This window comes from Nansenia antarctica (assembly GCF_963989245.1).
Source record: "Nansenia antarctica genome assembly, chromosome: 5".
Classification (NCBI taxonomy): domain Eukaryota; kingdom Metazoa; phylum Chordata; class Actinopteri; order Argentiniformes; family Microstomatidae; genus Nansenia; species Nansenia antarctica.
The window spans coordinates 74,319,539-74,341,747 of NC_137690.1; the positions used below are offsets into that span (position 1 = coordinate 74,319,539).

Here is a 22,209-nt window from a genome sequence, read left to right on the forward strand (position 1 = left end):
TCCATTTCCTGTCTCCGCACCGCCCCCCCCCCCCCCCCCCCACCCTGCCGACCCCCACCTTTCCAAGTGTCCACGTCTCCAACAAGGTCAGATGTTGGTGGTGGAGTGTGTGGTGGAGAACATGGTTAAACGTGGTCAGATGTTGGTGGTGGAGTGTGTCTCCAGCGGTTGGTCAGATGTTGGTGGTGGAGTGTGTCTCCAACAAGGTCAGATGTTGGTGGTGGAGTGTGTCTCCACTGTGGTCAGATGTTGGTGGTGGAGTGTGTCTCCAGCGTTGGTCAGATGTTGGTGGTGGAGTGTGTCTCCAGCGTTGGTCAGATGTTGGTGGTGGAGTGTGTGGTGGAGAAGTTCTCCATGCGCAGCCGGACCACCTTCTCCACGGGGGACGGCGGGTACAGGAACCGGCAGGTGAACACCTGCCTGCAGGCCTTGCGGAAGTTCTCCGACAGGAAGGCGTAGAGGATGGGGTTGACGCAGGAGTTGGCGTACGCCAGGCAGTGGGAGGCGATGCGGAAGGCAAAGGAGGCGTCCGTCAGCGGGAACACGCCGAACTCCACCCACATGGCGATGATGTGGTGAGGCATCCAGCAGATCAGGAAGGCCGTCACCACCAGGAGTACCGTCTGCGCCGTCTAGAGGAGGGGGGGAGGGGGGGGGGGAGAGGAACATGTCAACCAGTGGATTGGTTAACAGGGAGACCTCTTTGAATATAATTTTCAACCTTTTCGCAACACCATGTGGTAGCTTTTTGTCATCCTTAGGGATTTCACTGCCATACTGACAAAAAAGGAAGCGAATTGGCATTTCTTTGGTTCCAGCTTTCCTTGCAGGATAAATTTTTTAAGACCTAGCACCTAATTTAGAATAATTGAAATGTAAGACCTTTTTAGGCCTTATAAATCGGATTGCTGGATTTTAGACTTTGAGGATTTTTAAGACCAGGGCGGGAGCCCTAGGGTAAGGTACACTAAACCAAGCTACACTAGACTGTCAGTCGTCAAGATACGCAGTTGCGCACCCACACACTCCTAAAGGCCTCACTGCGGTGGCTGTGGCACAGGAGGTAGAGCCGGCGTCTAATGATCGCGAGGTCGGCAGATCGAACCCCGGCTGGCCACGTGTCGAAGTGTCCTTGGGCAAGACACCGAACCCCCGAATAGCTTGCCGTGGTAGATTGGTGTGGTGTGTGAATGTGTGTGTGTGAAAGGGTGAACGAGTAAAGCGCTTTCGGAACAAGGCCTAGTCAGTCCATTTACCGGTTACAAAGGGATCCTGTGGGAAGTCAGCCGCTCTCTCATTGTCTATTCGGCCGCTTTGTCTATTCTACACAAAGGAGGCAAATTACTGCCGAAATGAAACATAATTGCAGTCATTTCTCCCCCGGCTCCCAGCTCTCCATCTCTGCCACAGCGACTGGAAAAGGGCACAGGTGTGTGGGTGTGTGTGTGTGTGTGTGTTGCCTGAGTTATGGCCCTGTAACAGAGGCATGTCCCGATAATTTACCATTATTGTCGTCTGTGTAAACTGACCTGGGGCAGAGGTGAGGCAGGGGTGAAATGCAGGTATGCTCATTTGCTTTTGGATTGAATCCCTCTCTGTCCTGTGTCGCACCGCACCCGTTCCCAACGCTGCCCAACTCTCTGCACTGATGCACTCTGGGTAATCACCCTGGTAATGAACACCTAGTTCAACAGTTTTAAAAGAGCTCACACAGCGCCTGTACTTTCTGAAACACACACACTCGCAACACTCGCAACACACACACACACACACACACACACACACACACACACCCTGAGGACAGTGTGTGCGCTCGAGGGCTGTCCTGTGATCCAACCTTCAAAGGCTTCCAACCCTTTGATGTCTGTTATGAAAGCTTGAGAGTGCTTGAGAGTGTTCTCAACCGACAATGACCGACAATACAAACACACCAAGATACGGCACAGAAATGGGAAGGAAAATATGCTACCAACTGACAACAACAAAACCAACTGTGTCTACAAGCACGTCAGCGGTCTAACGTTGTTCTCATACGCTGCGTTCACAAACAAGTTGTTCTCTTTTGTTTATTTTTTCTGTGTCTCTCCCCCAACCGACAGAAACGTTGTACTTGTACCAATATGTGTTCTCCAATAAGTAGCCTTGAGCAAGATTCAAATTGTGGAATGCACTGGCAGTTTACATTAGGGACGCAACCTCAGCACATATGTTCAAGTCAAGACTAAATATTGCCTTTAAATGACTGTATTCTTTTTTTAAATGTATATTTTAATGTTAGTTGCTGAATCTATATATTTGTATATATTGTATATATTTGGATATGTATTTATTTGATTAAATCTTATAGTAATTCTTATATTATTTCGTTATTTTAGTTATTTTGTTTATATTAGTAGTTCATGTTATTGCTATTGTGTGTTTTATTGATTACTATTGTTCTATAATTTTTATGCTGTGTGGATATGTTAAAGCACTTTGAGCTGCAACGTTTGCAGGAAAAGTGCTATACAAATAAAGGTTATTATTATTATTATTATTATTATTATTGAGAACCAATTATTCTCGAGCCTATCTCCTGTTTCCGTAGCGTGAGGCAGCTTGAGTACAAGACAAGTACACCCCCCTGGACATGATGCTGGTATGTCTCAGGGTCTTACCCCCCCCCCCCCCCCCCCCAATCCAACCCTTAATGCTGAGTGCCAAGCAGGGAGGCATCGGGTAGCATGTTTATAGTCTTTGGTGGTACGACTCGGCCGGGATCGAACTCACGACCTCCCGATCTCAGGGAGGACCCTCTAACCACAAGGCCACTGAGAACATCTGATGGCCTACTATACTATACTGTATTACTGTATTCTATTGTATTCTATTGTATTTCTGTATTACTGTATTCAGTGTCTGAAGATCTCTGAAGACGTTGGAGGGTGCAGGGGGTTCAGAGGTCAGAGGGTCATGTGTGGACAGGAGACATTTTGATTCTGGGGGATTCAAGTATTTGAAAAGTAGGCCACACACACACACACACACACACCTCTGTTGTCTAAGCAACCACAGAATCCTGTTCAGTTTTATGATGCCATTAATCCAGAAGAGCATCCTTCTCTCCTCTAACCCATTACTGTTCCTGACAGGCAGGCAGGCAGACAGACAGACAGACGGACGGACGGACGGACGGGCGGGCGGGCAGGCAGGCAGGCAGACAGGCAGAGAGACAGACAGACAGGCAGACACAGACAGACACAGACAGACAGACAGACAGTGAGAGACACAGACAGACAGACAGACAGGCAGGCAGGCAGACAGACACAGACAGACAGACAGACAGGCAGACATACATACAGGCAGATAGGCAGACAGACAGACAGACAGGCAAACAGAGAGACAGACAGACAGACAGGCAGACATAAATACAGACAGGCAGATAGGCAGGCAGACAGACAGACAGACAGACACAGACAGACAGACAGACACAGACAGACAGACACAGTTATAGTAGGGACAAGAAGTATCTGTCCGAAGCTCTCAGTAACTACAGGTCAGTGTAAGTCCAGACAGACAGACAGACAGACAGACAGACAGACAGACAGACAGACAGACAGACAGACAGACAGAGTTATAGGAGGGATTAGAAGAAGTTCTCAGTAACTCCAGGTCAGTGTAAGTCCAGACAGACAGACAGACAGGCAGACACAGACAGACACAGACAGACAGGCAGACAGTGAGAGACACAGACAGACAGACAGGCAGGCAGACAGGCAGGCAGGCAGGCAGACAGACACAGACAGACAGACAGGCAGACAGGCAGACATACATACAGGCAGATAGGCAGACAGACAGACAGGCAAACAGAGAGACAGACAGTCAGACAGACAGACAGACAGGCAGAGACATAAAGACAGACAGGCAGACATAAATACAGACAGGCAGATAGGCAGGCAGACAGACAGACAGACTGACACAGACAGACAGACAGACACAGTTATAGTAGGGACAAGAAGTATCTGTCCGAAGCTCTCAGTAACTACAGGTCAGTGTAAGTCCAAACAGAGAGACAGACAGACAGACAGACAGACAGGCAGACATAAATACAGACAGGCAGATAGGCAGGCAGACAGACAGACAGACACAGACAGACAGACAGACAGACAGACTGACACAGACAGACAGACACAGTTATAGTAGGGACAAGAAGTATCTGTCCGAAGCTCTCAGTAACTACAGGTCAGTGTAAGTCCAGACAGACAGACAGACAGACAGACAGGCAGACAGGCAGACAGACAGACAGAGTTATAGGAGGGATTAGAAGAAGTTCTCAGTAACTCCAGGTCAGTGTAAGTCCAGACAGACAGACAGACAGACAGACAGTGTGAGTCCAGGCAGACAGACAGACAGAGTTATAGGAGGGATTAGAAGAAGTTCTTAGTAACTACAGGTCAGTGTGAGTCCAGACAGACAGACAGACAGACAGGCAGACAGACAAACAGACAGACAGACAGTGTGAGTCCAGGCAGACAGACAGACAGACAGAGTTATAGGAGGGATTAGAAGAAGTTCTCAGTAACTCCAGGTCAGTGTGAGTCCAGGCAGATGTTCCTCGTCCCTCACAGCTCCACTGCAGGATTAGCAGAGGCAGGTCTGAGTCAGCAGACCTGCGTGCGTGTGGGGTACACCTCCCTACAGCCCCTCCCTGTGTGTGAGTGAAGGGTTAGGGTTAAGTCTATTCTTAGGTCTCAAATCCAAATATTTACACTTTTGGGTTTAGTTAAAAAAAAAAGGATTGAAAAAAGACTCATCAGATAATTAGAGAGAGAGAGAGAGAGAGCCCTAGAGACTTGACGTCTGTTTCACCAGGTCATAAGGGAGCTTACACTTTGACATCACACTGCGAAATAACGCGGGGTAGCGTGACACTGGGGTAGCGTGATGTTCCACAGAGAACCCTTCATGCAGAGATCATGCCTCTCTCTCTCCCTGTCCCCTGTCCTGTCCCCTCCTCTCCTGTCCTGTCCCCTCCCCTCCCCTGTCCCCTCCTCTCCTGTCCTGTCCCCTCCTGTCCTGTTCCCTCCTCCCCTCCCCTCCTCTCCTGTCCCCTCCCCTCCTCCCCTGTCCCCTCCCCTCCACTGTCCCCTCCCCTGTCCCTTCCTCCCCTCTCCTGTCCCCTCCTCCCCTCTGCTGTCCCCTCCTCCCCTCTCCTGTCCCCTCCTCTCCCTGTCCCCTGTCCTGTCCCCTCCTCTCCTGTCCCCTCCCCTCCCCTGTCCCCTCCTCTGCTGTCCTGTCCCCTCCTCTCCTGTCCTCTCCTCCCCTGTCCTGTCCCCTCCCCTGTCCCTTCCTCCCCTCCCCTGTCCTGTCCTCTCCTCCCCTGTCCTGTCCCCTCCTCCCCTGTCCCTACCTCCCCTCCCCTCCTCCCCTGTCCTGTCCCCTCCTCCCCTGTCCCTTCCTCCCCTCTCCTGTCCCCTCCTCTCCTGTCCCCTCCTCCCCTCTGCTGTCCCCTCCTCCCCTGTCCTGTCCCCTCCTCCCCTGTCCTGTCCCTTCCTCCCCTCTCCTGTCCCCTCCTCCCCTCTGCTGTCCCCTCCTCCCCTGTCCTGTCCCCTCCTCTCCTGTCCCCTCCTCCCCTCCTCCCCTGTCCCCTCCCCTGTCCCCTCCTCTCCTCCTCCCCTGTCCTGTCCCCTCCTCCTCTGTCCCCTCCTCCCCTGTCCCCTCCTCCCCTCCTCATGTGCACCAGATCTTCCTCTCAATATCTTCCTCGCCGTTTTCTCCCCACCCAGGAACGCTCGCTGCTGCGTTGTTTCACAAAGAATACGATGAGAGAGTCAAATGCAAACTTCTGAGATGGCAGATGTATTGACTTACGTGTGTGTGTGTGTGTCTGAGTGTGTGTGTGTGAGTGTGTGTGAGTGTGTGTGTGTGTGACCAAGCCACAGTTTCTCTGAATGATCGTGACTATTCTAGTAACGGAGCAGCTGGCTAGTAAGACAACGTGTTTACAAAGTGTCTTTAGTTTTTTTTTCATACAAAATGGTGTTTATTTCAGATACCGTAGTGGAAGATATTATCCTAATTTCCCAGTGAAGTAGCCGCCACCTTCAACCGACATTTTAGTTTATCCCGCCCCTTCGTAACCCAACGTTGATGAAGTCGATGGTTCTGCTTAAACTGGTATGGACGCAGGCTGGTTCACCAGAAAGGACCACGGTTCGGTTCTGAGACTCCAGAATGGGAACCAATGTTAGGATATATATTTTTTCTAAGGTCTCATTCGTCTAGCACCAGCTGCTTAGCTATGATGTTACATATCTTAGCAGTTTTCCTGTTTTAATAGGAACATTATTATCAGTATTGTATCCTACGAACACATATGACCCATTGTAATAGCAAGGGAATGAGGGAGTTACTGTCGGCCTGGGAAGGCGTGTGAGGGCCTTGAAGCCAGGTGTAGCAGGATACTCCTTTTTCAGTTCTCACGTCAAACACAACACTCCATTCATAGTTCTAGAACATTCTAATAGGCCATGCAGCTCTTACATCATAGTGGCCAAAAGGGGAAGGACTCTGTGTTACCTTATTCTGAGACCGTCTCAGGTTTAGGTGCTATACTCTGTACTACACGTGTGATATTCAATAAATATACCACTTGTGCAATAGAGAACATCTCTCCTCTTTCTTGGAGCCGTCAACAAAAGAACCGATTCTGATTTTATTCTGACACCGGGGAACCGGAGCTTTGCCGGAGTGAAAGCCGAATGATCAGACAGGGTAACAGCGGACGTTTACACGCCAAAGAGCCACTCAGAGCGTAATAATAATTGATCCAGTATCTGTCTGTTTCCAACTCCATCTCCATTATTTCATCACGTTCGGTTAACTCTGTTTGTCCAGAAACAAAACCTACATTTCATCCAGTTATGTGTCGATAACACGTGTGTGCGCCACGTCTGGTCCTGTGCATTTAGTGTTGTTTGTCTTTCTTGTTTGTTATTCATTCACTTCCTGTTTATGTTTTGTGACTCATCTTGTCTCTCGTTTTCTGTCTATCCACTTCCTGCCCTTGTGTGTTTCCCGCCTGTGTGATTGTCTACCTCGCCCCCCGGATTTGTTTCACTTGCCCCTCATCATTATTCCCTGTGTATCTACAGGGTATATACAGGAATCTGGAGGTTAATTTCAATACCTTTCTAAGACTTTTTAAAGACCTTGTCAATATTTTTCCAGACCTCCACCACCGCCACTTCGAGCTGTAACCGTTTACATCAGTGACACCTTTAACTTAACCGTTTTAGTTTGCAATAGACTAGACCACTATCATACAACATAATTTCCGGTTCATCTTTGTTTTTTTTTTAATAAACAATAAACTTTTACTAAACATTTTTAGGACTCAAACTCTTTGGACAGAGTCTAATTCAGAAAAATACCTACAAAATTCAAGACCTCATAAAATCGTGATAAGACTTTTTAATACTTATTAAGGGTCTTGATTTTCTCAAAATTGATTTATCAACTTTCAATACTTTTCAAGACACCGCGGATACCCTGATGTAGTCGGTGTGTTCCATTTACACTTTTTGGCATTTAGCAGACGCGTAAGTGAATCATCTGTCCATGAGTCACAACAAGAACAAGTAATCTATGCTAGGAAATGCCTTTGTCACTGCGCCAGATCGTCTATTGTGCCTCTGTGTCAATACGTCCCAGCATGCCTCTGTGTCAATACGTCCCCAATCTGCTGGTGGTTTGTTTACCTCGTGTTTTGATCTCCGCCTGTTTTGTGACCCTGCGTTGTGCTGCTCTGTGATGGATTCAACGTCAACTACTTTGATTGATAACTTGTGTAACAATGACGCCTCATCTGGGAAGGCCTTCGGGAAATCACGGACTACAAAACCCCCACTCTATAGACGACCTTAGACTTGCACATTGATTGATTGATTGATTGATTGAAAACTTGATTAGAAGATTTGCAGAAGTAGGTACATGAAAGTACATATTACATACAAGGTCAACTAACAGGATAAAACCCCAAGAAAGCCACTGGCTTATTTCAATTGGGGTCCTTGATTCTCAATTCATCGTTAGGGTTAGGGTTGTGTGTTTATAGTGTGGGGGTAAGATAAAGAAAGAAAGCCAGGACAGACACTTATTTTGTTTGGTGTTATAATTGTGAGTTTTCCATGTGTACTGTTTTGTAATAAAAAATTGATTACAAAAAAAGACTTGCAAATAATAATAATAATAATAGGCTAATAATAATAACTTTTTATTTGTATAGCACTTTTCCTGCAAACGTTGCAGCTCAAAGTGCTCCAATCATTATATAATCATCATTTAATTATTTAGTCATTTAAAAGGCTTTTTAAAAGGCTTTTTAGTCTTGATTTGAACATAATGTGCTAAGGTTGCATCTCTAATGTAAACTGGCAGTGCATTCCACAATCTGGAGCATAAAATGAGAATGCAGCCTCACCAAATCTCTTCTTTTGTACATGTGGTACACAGAGAAAACCAGCGTCAGAAGACCTGAGAGCTCTATTGGGCTGATATGCTAGCAGAAGACCTGAGAGCTCTATTGGGCTGATATGCTAGCAAAAGACATGAGAGCTCTATTGTGCTGATATGCTAGCAGAAGACCTGAGAGCTCTATTGGGCTGATATGCTAGCAGAAGACCTGAGAGCTCTATTGGGCTGATATGCTAGCAGAAGACCTGAGAGCTCTATTGGGTTGATATGCTAGCAGAAGAACTGAGAGCTCTATTGGGCTGATATGCCAGCAGAAGACACGAGAGCTCTATTGGGCTGATATGCTAGCAGAAGACCTGAGAGCTCTATTGGGCTGATATGCTAGCAGAAGACATGAGAGCTCTATTGGGCTGATATGCTAGCAGAAGACCTGAGAGCTCTATTGGGCTGATATGCTAGCAGAAGACATGAGAGCTCTATTGGGCTGATATGCTAGCAGAAGACCTGAGAGCTCTATTGGGCTGATATGCTAGCAGAAGACCTGAGAGCTCTATTGGGCTGATATGCTAGCAGAAGACCTGAGAGCTCTATTGGGCTGATATGCTAGCAGAAGACCTGAGAGCTCTATTGGGCTGATATGCTAGCAGAATACCTGAGAGCTCTATTGGGCTGATATGCTAGCAGAAGACCTGAGAGCTCTATTGGGCTGATATGCTAGCAGAAGACCTGAGAGCTCTGTTGGGCTGATATGCTAGCAGAAGACCTGAGAGCTCTATTGGGCTGATATGCTAGCAGAAGACCTGAGAGCTCTATTGGGCTGATATGCTAGCAGAAGACCTGAGAGCTCTGTTGGGCTGATATGCTAGCAAAAGGTCTATTCTGCTGCTGACCAAACGTGTAATAACAGAAACATACATTAACACTTCTGAATCAGCTTGCCGGAGAAAATGTCAGACTTTTGCAACATTACGTATTATATATTTATATTTAAATTATATAAATGACCTGAATGACTTCTACTGTAGACTTGACAGACAACAGACCAGTCCTGACTCTGACACACACTACTAACCAGTAATCTGGACTATAGAGTGTTCTACCAACCAGTAATCTGGATTATAGAGTGTTCTACCAACCAGTAATCTGGATTATAGAGTGTTCTACTAACCAGTAATCTGGATTATAGAGTGTTCTACCAACCAGTAATCTGGATTATAGAGTGTTCTACCAACCAGTAATCTGGATTATAGAGTGTTCTACTAACCAGTAATCTGGATTATAGAGTGTTCCCTACCAACCGGTAATCTGGATTATAGAGTGTTCTACCAACCAGTAATCTGGATTATAGAGTGTTCTACCAACCAGTAATCTGGATTATAGAGTGTTCTACCAACCAGTAATCTGGATTATAGAGTGTTCTACTAACCAGTAATCTGGATTATAGAGTGTTCTACTAACCAGTAATCTGGACTATAGAGTGTTCTACCAACCAGTAATCTGGATTATAGAGTGTTCTACTAACCAGTAATCTGGATTATAGAGTGTTCTACCAACCAGTAATCTGGATTATAGAGTGTTCTACCAACCAGTAATCTGGATTATAGAGTGTTCTACAAACCAGTAATCTGTATTATAGAGTGTTCTACCAACCAGTAATCTGGATTATAGAGTGTTCTACCAACCAGTAATCTGGACTATAGAGTGTTCTACTAACCAGTAATCTGGATTATAGAGTGTTCTACCAACCAGTAATCTGGATTATAGAGTGTTCTACTAACCAGTAATCTGGATTATAGAGTGTTCTACCAACCAGTAATCTGGATTATAGAGTGTTCTACCAACCAGTAATCTGGATTATAGAGTGTTCTACCAACCAGTAATCTGGATCATAGAGTGTTCTACTAACCAGTAATCTGGATTATAGAGTGTTCCCTACCAACCAGTAATCTGGATTATAGAGTGTTCTACCAACCAGTAATCTGGATTATAGAGTGTTCTACTAACCAGTAATCTGGACTATAGGGTGTTCTACTAACCAGTAATCTGGATTATAGAGTGTTCTACTAACCAGTAATCTGGATTATAGAGTGTTCTACCAACCAGTAATCTGGACTATAGAGTGTTCTACCAACCAGTAATCTGGATTATAGAGTGTTCTACTAACCAGTAATCTGGATTATAGAGTGTTCTACCAACCAGTAATCTGGATTATAGAGTGTTCTACCAACCAGTAATCTGGATTATAGAGTGTTCCCTACCAACCAGTAATCTGGATTATAGAGTGTTCTACTAACCAGTCATCTGGATTATAGAGTGTTCTACTAACCAGTCATCTGGATTATAGAGTGTTCTACTAACCAGTCATCTGGATTATAGAGTGTTCTACCAACCAGTAATCTGGATTATAGAGTGTTCCCTACCAACCAGTAATCTGGATTATAGAGTGTTCTACCAACCAGTAATCTGGATTATAGAGTGTTCTACCAACCAGTAATCTGGACTATAGAGTGTTCTACTAACCAGTAATCTGGATTATAGAGTGTTCTACCAACCAGTAATCTGGATTATAGAGTGTTCTACTAACCAGTAATCTGGATTATAGAGTGTTCCCTACCAACCAGTAATCTGGATTATAGAGTGTTCCCTACCAACCAGTAATCTGGACTATAGAGTGTTCTACCAACCAGTAATCTGGATTATAGAGTGTTCTACTAACCAGTAATCTGGATTATAGAGTGTTCTACCAACCAGTAATCTGGATTATAGAGTGTTCTACCAACCAGTAATCTGGACTATAGAGTGTTCTACCAACCAGTAATCTGGACTATAGAGTGTTCTACCAACCAGTAATCTGGATTATAGAGTGTTCTACCAACCAGTAATCTGGATTATAGAGTGTTCTACCAACCAGTAATCTGGATTATAGAGTGTTCTACTAACCAGTCATCTGGATTATAGAGTGTTCTACCAACCAGTAATCTGGATTATAGAGTGTTCCCTACCAACCAGTAATCTGGATTATAGAGTGTTCTACTAACCAGCAATCTGGATTATAGAGTGTTCTACCAACCAGTAATCTGGACTATAGAGTGTTCTACCAACCAGTAATCTGGATTATAGAGTGTTCTACCAACCAGTAATCTGGATTATAGAGTGTTCCCTACCAACCAGTAATCTGGATTATAGAGTGTTCCCTACCAACCAGTAATCTGGATTATAGAGTGTTCTACTAACCAGTAATCTGGACTATAGGGTGTTCTACTAACCAGTAATCTGGATTATAGAGTGTTCTACTAACCAGTAATCTGGACTATAGAGTGTTCTACCAACCAGTAATCTGGACTATAGAGTGTTCTACTAACCAGTAATCTGGATTATAGAGTGTTCCCTACCAACCAGTAATCTGGATTATAGAGTGTTCTACCAACCAGTAATCTGGACTATAGAGTGTTCCCTACCAACCAGTAATCTGGATTATAGAGTGTTCTACCAACCAGTAATCTGGATTATAGAGTGTTCTACTAACCAGTAATCTGGACTATAGAGTGTTCTACCAACCAGTAATCTGGACTATAGAGTGTTCTACTAACCAGTAATCTGGATTATAGAGTGTTCCCTACCAACCAGTAATCTGGATTATAGAGTGTTCTACCAACCAGTAATCTGGACTATAGAGTGTTCCCTACCAACCAGTAATCTGGATTATAGAGTGTTCTACCAACCAGTAATCTGGATTATAGAGTGTTCCCTACCAACCAGTAATCTGGATTATAGAGTGTTCTACTAACCAGTAATCTGGATTATAGAGTGTTCTACTAACCAGTAATCTGGATTATAGAGTGTTCTACTAACCAGTCATCTGGATTATAGAGTGTTCTACCAACCAGTAATCTGGATTATAGAGTGTTCTACCAACCAGTAATCTGGATTATAGAGTGTTCTACTAACCAGTAATCTGGATTATAGAGTGTTCTACTAACCAGTAATCTGGATTATAGAGTGTTCTACTAACCAGTAATCTGGATTATAGAGTGTTCTACCAACCAGTAATCTGGATTATAGAGTGTTCTACTAACCAGCAATCTGGATGTGTGTTACGTATCATCATCCTTTCCCTCACAAGGGTCACTAACTCCTCCACACTAATGACAGCGTACAACAAATACTCGTCATTTACATAACAAAGAGACTCTCAGAGTGGCATCAATTATCTATTACAAAGAACACAGTCCATCCAGCAGCTGTGTGTCTGTAAGGCATGTGTGTGTGGTGTCAGTCTGACCTGAAATAACTTCCAGCCATTAGCTTTTTCAAACCTTGAAACCTTTCAAATCTATTTCTTCTCTTTCTTCTCCTGTCCTCTCTGCTGAGTCACTCCCACTCTCTCTTCAACACTACCTGACTACTACTAGAACACTACCTGACTACTACTAGAACACTACCTGACTACTAGAACACTACCTGACTACTACTAGAACACTACCTGACTACTAGAACACTACCTGACTACTACTAGAACACTACCTGACTACTAGAACACTACCTGACTACTACTAGAACACTACCTGACTACTAGAACACTACCTGACTACTAGAACACTACCTGACTACTAGAACACTACCTGACTACTAGAACACTACCTGACTACTAGAACACTACCTGACTACTACTAGAACACTACCTGACTACTAGAACACTACCTGACTACTACTAGAACACTACCTGACTACTAGAACACTACCTGACTACTAGAACACTACCTGACTACTACTAGAACACTACCTGACTACTAGAACACTACCTGACTACTACTAGAACACTACCTGACTACTACTAGAACACTACCTGACTACTAGAACACTACCTGGCTACTACTAGAACACTACCTGACTACTAGAACACTACCTGACTACTAGAACACTACCTGACTACTACTAGAACACTACCTGACTACTAGAACACTACCTGACTACTACTAGAACACTACCTGACTACTAGAACACTACCTGACTACTAGAACACTACCTGACTACTTGAACACTACCTGACTACTACTAGAACACTACCTGACTACTAGAACACTACCTGACTACTACTAGAACACTACCTGACTACTACTAGAACACTACCTGACTACTACTAGAACACTACCTGACTACTAGAACACTACCTGACTATATTATTATATCTCTTATTACTTGCACAGCATTTTGCACTATTGGTTACACTGTAGTTCTGCTGTACCACTACCATCACGTTATCCCTTTATTACTTTATTATTACTTACTTCACTTATTTTTACTCATTCTACTTTACTCTATTATTGTTATGTTGTATCTTGCTGCAATTCCAATGTTGAAGAACCTAAGCCAAAGAGTTTGACTCTTGTGTACTTGTACATTGGATGGAATCAAATCAATTCTGATTCTGATTCTCTCTGCTGTAATGTCTAGTCTGGTGCTAAGACACACACACACACACACACACACACACACACACACACACACACACACACACACACACGCATGCAGCCACATACATACATGCACACACACACACACACACACACACACACACACACACACACACCACACACATATACAGTAGGTAGGTCTATACTTTCATATCTTTTCATATCACCAAATATGATAGAAATATGTAGGGGAGTTATGTTGAGAGTGGATTGACTCCTCAGTGCTCCTCAGCTGAAAATGTAACTAATTGCGTGTCCTGACGCAGTAACACAACGTGTCAAGCCATATCAAATGTCCCACATCGGCCGGGCATGCAGTCCTTCTCACCCTCACTCCTTGGTTTAATCAATCATTTGTTTGGTCCCTTTGGTTAATAACAACATGATTCTCCTAATAATTACACTGTTATGGCTTTCACCCTGAACGGTGGACTATGCCACTCTGAGACAGACAGCTCCCTGGTCATGTCTGCCCTCGGTACACGGCCTGTTACTGCTGCTGTTACAGGACGTCCAGATCCTGATCCAGCAAAACAAACAATGTATGTGGTAATGACACTTCATAAAGTGTCAGGGGAGGCTGGTGGAGGCAGGGTCATTGTGATGCAAGGAGTGGAATGAGGAACGGTATGAAACACACTATGACATCATCCCATTCTATGCATTACTATGAGTTCCACTCCATGTATTACAATGAGGCCCAGTCCTCCGATTTCTGCCTCCACCAGCCTCCCCTGTTCTAGTCCGATGACGTCCAAACCCTTTCCATCCGCCCCCTGCCCCCCCAGACAAATGTATATCCGCTCAGTGGACTCTTGTATACAGAGACACTGGTCCACATGTAGAGGTTAAAGGTGTGTTGTTAAAGCTTACTTATAGCTTATATAGATGTGTGCTTATAGATGTGCGCTTGGTCATTACTTCATGAAAGCAGCTCCTCTGCTGAACATTAGAGGCCAATCTCACCTCATCAGCATCATTACTGTCCTCTAAGTCACGCTATAGGGGGAGAGGGAGCCTGGCTGGAGTGGGGGGGGGCTACTTTCTAAGCCATGAGAGGAAGTGAAGGGGAGAGGGGGGGGGTGGGGGGGGGGTAGGCCAGGGGTAATACTGGTTGCACACTCACTGACATTCTCTGTATCAGTGTGAAGATGGATGCATGCGGAGCAAAACAATTTTAATGCGCCAGAAGACAAAAGTGCACTCTTATCACATCTTGCATTAAAAGCATCATTATTTTTTCCCCCCAGGACTTCCTCTCCTCTTGGAGGAGAACAGCGTAACCATTGGTAACTGCGCTGCCTGTCTATTTAATCAGAGAGCTGAGGTCTTTCGCGAACAGTCCCCCATGGACTGAAAAATCTTATTTCTAGGAATTCTAACTCGTCGTACACACCATGTGTATAACTAGTTTGTAATCTAAGAGTGGCTATCTCTGTGATTGGTATTGTGATGTGTGTGAGTCATCCTTCATGCGAATTGGAAAATATCGGAATATTATTGTTTTCTCCTCGGCTGCTGTCTTGGACCAGGTCTCTCTTGAAAAACAGATTTGTATTTCAGTGAGAAAATAACTAACATGGAGATATACAGGTTGAATAAATAGATAATTTTATAATTGAATTTATAAGGAAGGGGCAGGACCAGATAAGCTTTGCTTCTTTCTGTCCCTTCTCGAACAAAACCATTGTTGACTATTACTTCCATGTCTAGGAAGATATATTTTATTTTAATTTATATCTTATTTTATTTGTATTTTATTTTATTTTGGTTTTTTCTTTTTAAATTTAGTTTTTGTTATTTTTTGTTATTACAAATTTGTGTGTTTTTATGGTTGAAATGTTCGAGATAAATAAAGATCAAAGCAAAGAACAAGAGTGATATTTCTAATGTTTAATATGAGAAGATGATTCTGTGTTTCTGTAGAGTAATAAACAGGTCTGTTATCAGACTGCTGACCTCATCCCCAACCCTGATCACAGTGACCTTGGTCCACTCTCAGATGCACATTAGTTTTAGTCACATTTAGTCATTGTGATCCTTCTTAGTTTTAATCTAGTTTTAGTTTACATTTTAGTGTAGTTTTAGTCTACAAGAATTCCAAAACATTTTGGTCTAGTTTTCGAGTCATCGACAATCAAAACGATTAAAATGACTAAATGTGACGGAAACGAATGTGCGTCTTTGTCTAAAGACTAAGACTGAATGTAAAATAGCCTGACAAAATGAACACTGAGAACACCAAGAGAGCTTGTCAACCTTGGACCACTCAACCACCAAGAGAGCTTGTCAACCTTGGACCACTCAACCACCAAGAGAGCTTGTCAACATTGGACCACTCAACCACCAGGAGAGCTTGTCAACATTGGACCACTCAACCACCAAGAGAGCCAGTCAACCTTGGACCACTCAACCACCAAGAGAGCCTGTCAACCTTGGACCACTCAACCACCAAGAGAGCCAGTCAACCTTGGACCACTCAACCACCAAGAGAGCCAGTCAACCTTGGACCACTCAACCACCAAGAGAGCCTGTCAACCTTAGACCACTCAACCACCAAGAGAGCCAGTCAACCTTGGACCACTCAACCACCAAGAGAGCCTGTCAACCTTGGACCACTCAACCACCAAGAGAGCCTGTCAACCTTGGACCACTCAACCACCAAGATAGCCAGTCTTGGGCACAGTTTTCAGCTGCTGCCAGTGAGCACAACACAATCAGCATCTCTATGTACTGTATCTGTCGAACGACGCAAAAGCTCAGGAATGTACGTGTGTTATATTCTAGTCAAGAACTCGAGTATTCATGAACTTGTATTTCTCCAGGTGCTCAATGGAAATGACAAACACTCAATACTTGAAAAAGAAAACCTCCAGGTGAAGGTCTAGTGACCTAAACAGTGGTGTTTCTGTGATTAAAATCAGCTGTCCCAATCAGCCCTCCAGCTCACACTGAGGGGCGGGCAACAGTAACGATGTCTAAACCAATGGTGAGTTTGTGCTTTCATCTGTATTACTTCAGCTCCCTCCCATTAAACTGGCAGAGAATAGCTGAGCTCAGGGTTTTAGGGCTATATTTGAATGCCATGAAAACCTGTCAACGCGGGGGCTGGGTGGTGGGGGGCTGGTGGGGGAGCTGGCCAAGGAGCTCGGGGGAGTAGTGGCTCAGATACTTTCCTTTCATATTTCCCTTCCCAGCCCTGTTTCATCAACTGGTGTCACCAGGCCAGCCCAGCCCAGCTAAGCTTGGCTCTGTAGTGTAAATTAGGGTTGAGTAATAATCACTGAGCTTAGTTTGGTCTTACAGCCGTGCCTTTTTACCTACTAAAAGAGCCGCCACAAATGACCCCCTCTTTACAATGCTCAAGCTGCTACTTACACACAACGACCACTAGTTGGCCGCTTGTAAATTAGCCTGCCTACACAGAAAAATGGCAAAATATCTTCATACTAGCTTATCCTGATATGATGTTGAAAATTTAAGGATACTGGGCGGTAGAACGCACATATCTAGGAAAAGTCATGAAAGGAGGGTCCTGAAATTAGACATTTTGCAAAGATATAACATCTTTACTCACAGGGGTCAAAATGACCCCTCACGGCTGTTCTAGTGTTAAGCAAAACAGAAAGATTGGGGAGCTGAGACACGGTCACAGACAACATGAAACAAGTATGAAACTCAACAACATGAAACTCAGCAGAAACATAAACAGACGACAGTCGTACCTTTCTTTTTGATCGTTCAGATTTCTTGGACATATTCTTCATCTTTTTATGAAGATGTAACAACACCTAAAAGCGTGAGAAAACACAACATGTATAGGAGTGGTTATAAGCAATGAACACATGCTGGTTAATCCATTCATAACAGAGCAGGTTAGGGTTCCTTCCTGGTGAGAGAGAGCATCTTTGCATCCTATCACAGTGCTGTGCTGTTAGTTAACATCACAGCTAGATTCTGACCCTGGATGGCTGTTTGTGTCGGAAAAAGAAAAACAGTTCCGTCTTATCTTGCAAAGAAACATGCAAACCAACAAATAGTTAACAACCATGGCCCCTATTCACAGTAGGCCTATACTGTACAGCACACATTACATTTCGTAAACATTACATTAAACATTACAAATTACACTAATGAATTGTGCAGATTCTAACCCAAAAATATGGTGTTATAAAACATTGATAAAAGAAAATGTATTAATGTTTGGAAAGATTGTGGCTTTTATCAATGTATTCAATATTGGGGTTAGAAGGTTTTGTGCACTCTGTAGCCTATACTGTCTATCAGAGTGTTATGTAGGCATAATGACATCTAAATGGGAAAAGTCGAAATCATCAATAATACCCCCACGGTATGCAATGTCTTACATGGTCATACACACAGAGGTATGTAACAGCCATACACGGGACGGCATGTGAAGCCTGCAGGAACCTCTAGCCGTGCAGGTAATAAATACAACCTGACAGGTCAGACTGACGTCATCACCACGAGCGCAACTCACATTCGCACTTTGGTCTGGCTGCATTTATGACCCGTCTGAAACTCCCGTTCTGTTCTAAAGGTTAACGCTAATAAATGTCAAATGACATGAGATGACTCCAACGCGTTCACGGGCTTCCTATATTGCATAAGCCAAACAAACTTTTAATAAGCCCACTTATTAAAGGGTTAGGGCTAACGCCCCCCCCCCCCACACACACACACACACACACACACACACACACACACACACACACACACAGAAATGCACATCATAGATCATCATCGTTTGCAAACTATGCAGTAAAAATGTGGAACGCCCTTCCTATAATCTTAAAGGAGTGCAAAACACTGCCCACCTTCAAAACCACTCTCAAAAAACATTTACAAGAGGCCGCAATCCGTAACTGGACCCTCTAAAACAACAAAAACAAAAACAAAAATCAGATTAAAAGACCCGAACTACCCACTGTACATACTTTGTGTTTTGTCCCCCGCCCCCACCTGTGGTGTATGTCCCCACCTGTCCTACCCGATACCTTATGTTTTGTTGTATTGTTCTTCCCATGATGGATGTACGTTTATCTTGTAGATAGTAATAGTTATTTGTCTGTATTATCTTGTAGATAGTACTAGTTTTTTTTCTTATGTCTGTCTTACATGTAACGATGAATTGAAAATCAAGGACCCCAATTGAAATAAGCCAGTGGCTTTCTTGGGTTTTTATCCTTTTAGTTGACCTTGTATGTAATATGTACTTTCATGTACCTACTTCTGCAAACATTCTAATAAAGTTTTCAATCAATCAATCAAAGACACTCGCACCCAGTGGCGGACTCAGGCTGTTTGAAGGGCAGGGGGGGGCGAAAAGAAAAAAAGGGCACCTACTGCACGACATGGGACCCCATCACGCGAGAAAAAAAATCGTGCAAAAATGTTTCCACGCTGCGCGCAAAAGACAACCGCTCCGCCACTAATGTGAAAAATCCTGGAGGAAACACTGTATTTAGTATCATTGCAACCCATGCTGTTTTGTGAATGAGACGACCGTTGAGTGATGACTGCCTACTGCCAAGTCATATAATTACAGCAAACATGTCGGCAGTTTAGCATTTCTGTTCTCTGAAAGACAACAAGAGGCACATTATGACATCATAGTCTTCTGTTTTCGTTTTCGCAACTTCAAAATAAAAGCGCGAGCTAAACGTTGAAAATCAATGACACATCGCTAGTCAACCCACAGCTTGTTTTGTGAGCCTGCTAACAATGTAAAGTAGTGTTAGTTAACTAGGTAGCAGTGTGTATTACAAAAGGTGTCCTTTTTCCAGGTTAGAGCAGACTGCATTAAAAGCCCTCTCTGACATCATCTGAACATTTGAGAGGGGGTGTGTCTAAAACTGAAATGGATGGAATAGTATGTTTTCAACAATGGGATTGGGAATGAGTATTTTAAACGTTAATGTTTAATCATTGGCAACAATTAATTTTGTCAGTGCAGAACAGTGCAGATCGAGAAACATCTAAATGTTAGCTAGATATTAGCCCATCGGCCCCATGCAAAAACGCAGAAAATATTTGCTGATGGCCATATAATGTGTTTTGAATGTAAGCAGGGTTTAACTATTTGGCAACGCCCCTAGACTGACCCCTAGACCTAGAAAGCCTGCCCTAGTAAGCTGCATCACATTGTATCCACTAACAGAGCACTCATTAAGACACGTTATTTAATTTTCTTGCTATGTTTTCCCATTGGAAGGGCAGCCAATCACTTGCCCTACGTCCTCTCAATTTCTCCACTCAAAAGGGCACTTTAGCGCGACGTTTTCATCCATGGGCGCACCAGGATGAAAACCCCCCTGAGTCCGCCAGTGCTCGCACCAGTGCATTACAGTACAAAAACAAACACTTGTAAGTTCAACGACGTTTTAAACAATTCTCACCTTTGCATAGCAGCATGTGATTAACAGCAACGGTAACAGGTAACCGATGACTAATATTGTCACTTTATAGGTGTGTCTGGACGCCCCGGCGGCCCACGCCTCCCAGCAGAACGAGCTGTTCGGAGCCTCCGGGTGGCCCGTCAGGATCTGGTGTTGAGCCACCGGCACCGCGAGGATGAACGCCAGAGCCCAGATCACACACACCCCCGTCAGAGCGTTCCTCCGGTTCCGGACGCACGGGGACTTTTTGGAGTGCACCACGGCGACGTACCGGTCCACCGACATGGCCACGAGCGTAAAGATGCTCACCAGCATGCTCACCGTCACGAAATAGTGAACAAATTTGCACAGAAAGGCTCCGAATATCCACTCGGGGAGGAAGTAGATGGTGGCCTGGAACGGGACACAGACCAGGAGGAACGACAGGTCCCCTATGCTGAGGTTCAGGATGAAGATGTTCGTGGTGCTTCTGGAGCGCCGGGAGGACTTGATCTTCCCAATAACTATCATGACCAGCGTGTTGCCCACGACACCCAGGAGAAATATACATCCGAATATCACCGGGACGACCACCGCCTCCGGGCCCCCTTGATCCTCCTCCTCGCTGGCATCTGCCAAAGTCCGGTTGGTGATGTGCATTAATATCTCCTCCGACCAGATACACGTCTCGTTGCCCCCCGGCAGAGGCATGCTTTCTCTCTCTCAGGTGCGTCCGGATAGAAACAGCAGCGCTCCTACTCCTGGAGAGAGAGGTGATTAACCCTAACCCTAGTCCTGGAGAGAGAGGTGATTAACCCTAACCCTAGTCCTGGAGAGAGAGGTGATTAACCCTAACCCTAGTCCTGGAGAGAGAGGTGATTAACCCTAACCCTACTCCTGGAGAGAGAGGTGATTAACCCTAACCCTAACCCTAACCCTAAGAGAGAGGTGATTAACCCTAACCCTAACCCTAATCCTGGAGACAGAGGTGATTTAGTCCAGAGCACAGCAGCATGCTCACGCAGGTCCCGGCGGCGACACTCAGCTGTTGCTGCTCCAAGACTTTCCAGTCTTTCCTTCACGCATGTTTGAAGCCAGGCAATATATCTTTGCATTCAATACGTTTTAGGAATCTATGCGTGTGCAGTGAAGCATTAACTAGTAACTACAAGAGCCCGAGCTCTGACATCTCACGGTCTTGGAGCGGGGAGGTAGAACCCCGTCTGGACTTGTCCTGCTGCAGTTCAGTTGTGTGTGCGGCGGAGTGACGCGCACAGCGGAGGCTGCTGGCTGGAAGCACTTAGGAGGTTCACACGAAAGCTTTCTCTTCGTGTTTAAGTTCGGTCTTGACTGGCTATGCGGGAGCTGACAATGTTTGTGTGCAATTCAACACTTGAATGATTCCCGTTACTAAGTTTTAGAGCATCCCAATGTCCCTGTCTTCACTCGTAGAAGGAATATTCTATATGGTTTATATTACGTTTATATATATTTTTATGTTTTTATGTTTTTATATTGCGTTTATATTACGAAACACGACATATGGAACCAAAGAAAGTTCCATGTTTCGATACATAGAGACATAGATATAAGACGGCACTAAACGTACTAGTGCTCTGGTTCTTATGTGGGAACCATATGGAGTTCTCTAAGGGGAACCATGTTTGGTGCCATGTATGAATTATGGTAGGCTATATAACCTTGTTTATGTCTAAAGAATCTTAAATGTTTTTATTTTATATTCTAAACAAATTGTTTTTCCAAAACAGTATCATACAGATAATTATGGGTAAGTTTACTGTTACGGGTTTTCAAAATGATCCAAAAATGAAAACGAACTGGTCTAGTTTATTAACACAGGATGTAATTTCGGAAAGAATTTC

At 44.4% G+C, this 22,209-nt stretch overlaps 1 protein-coding gene across 1 annotated transcript; it reads right to left on the bottom strand.

The window, feature by feature from the left end:
• Nucleotides 1–314: 314 nt before the first annotated feature.
• On the bottom strand, nucleotides 315–21,037 carry galr1b (galanin receptor 1b; the record flags this gene model as incomplete). Its single annotated transcript, XM_080531965.1, has 3 exons — nucleotides 315–632; nucleotides 17,654–17,719; nucleotides 20,348–21,037. The coding sequence occupies 3 exons, from the start codon at nucleotides 21,035–21,037 to the stop codon at nucleotides 315–317; spliced, it is 1,074 nt and encodes a 357-aa protein (XP_080388091.1).
• Between the last annotated feature and the right edge of the window lie 1,172 nt (nucleotides 21,038–22,209).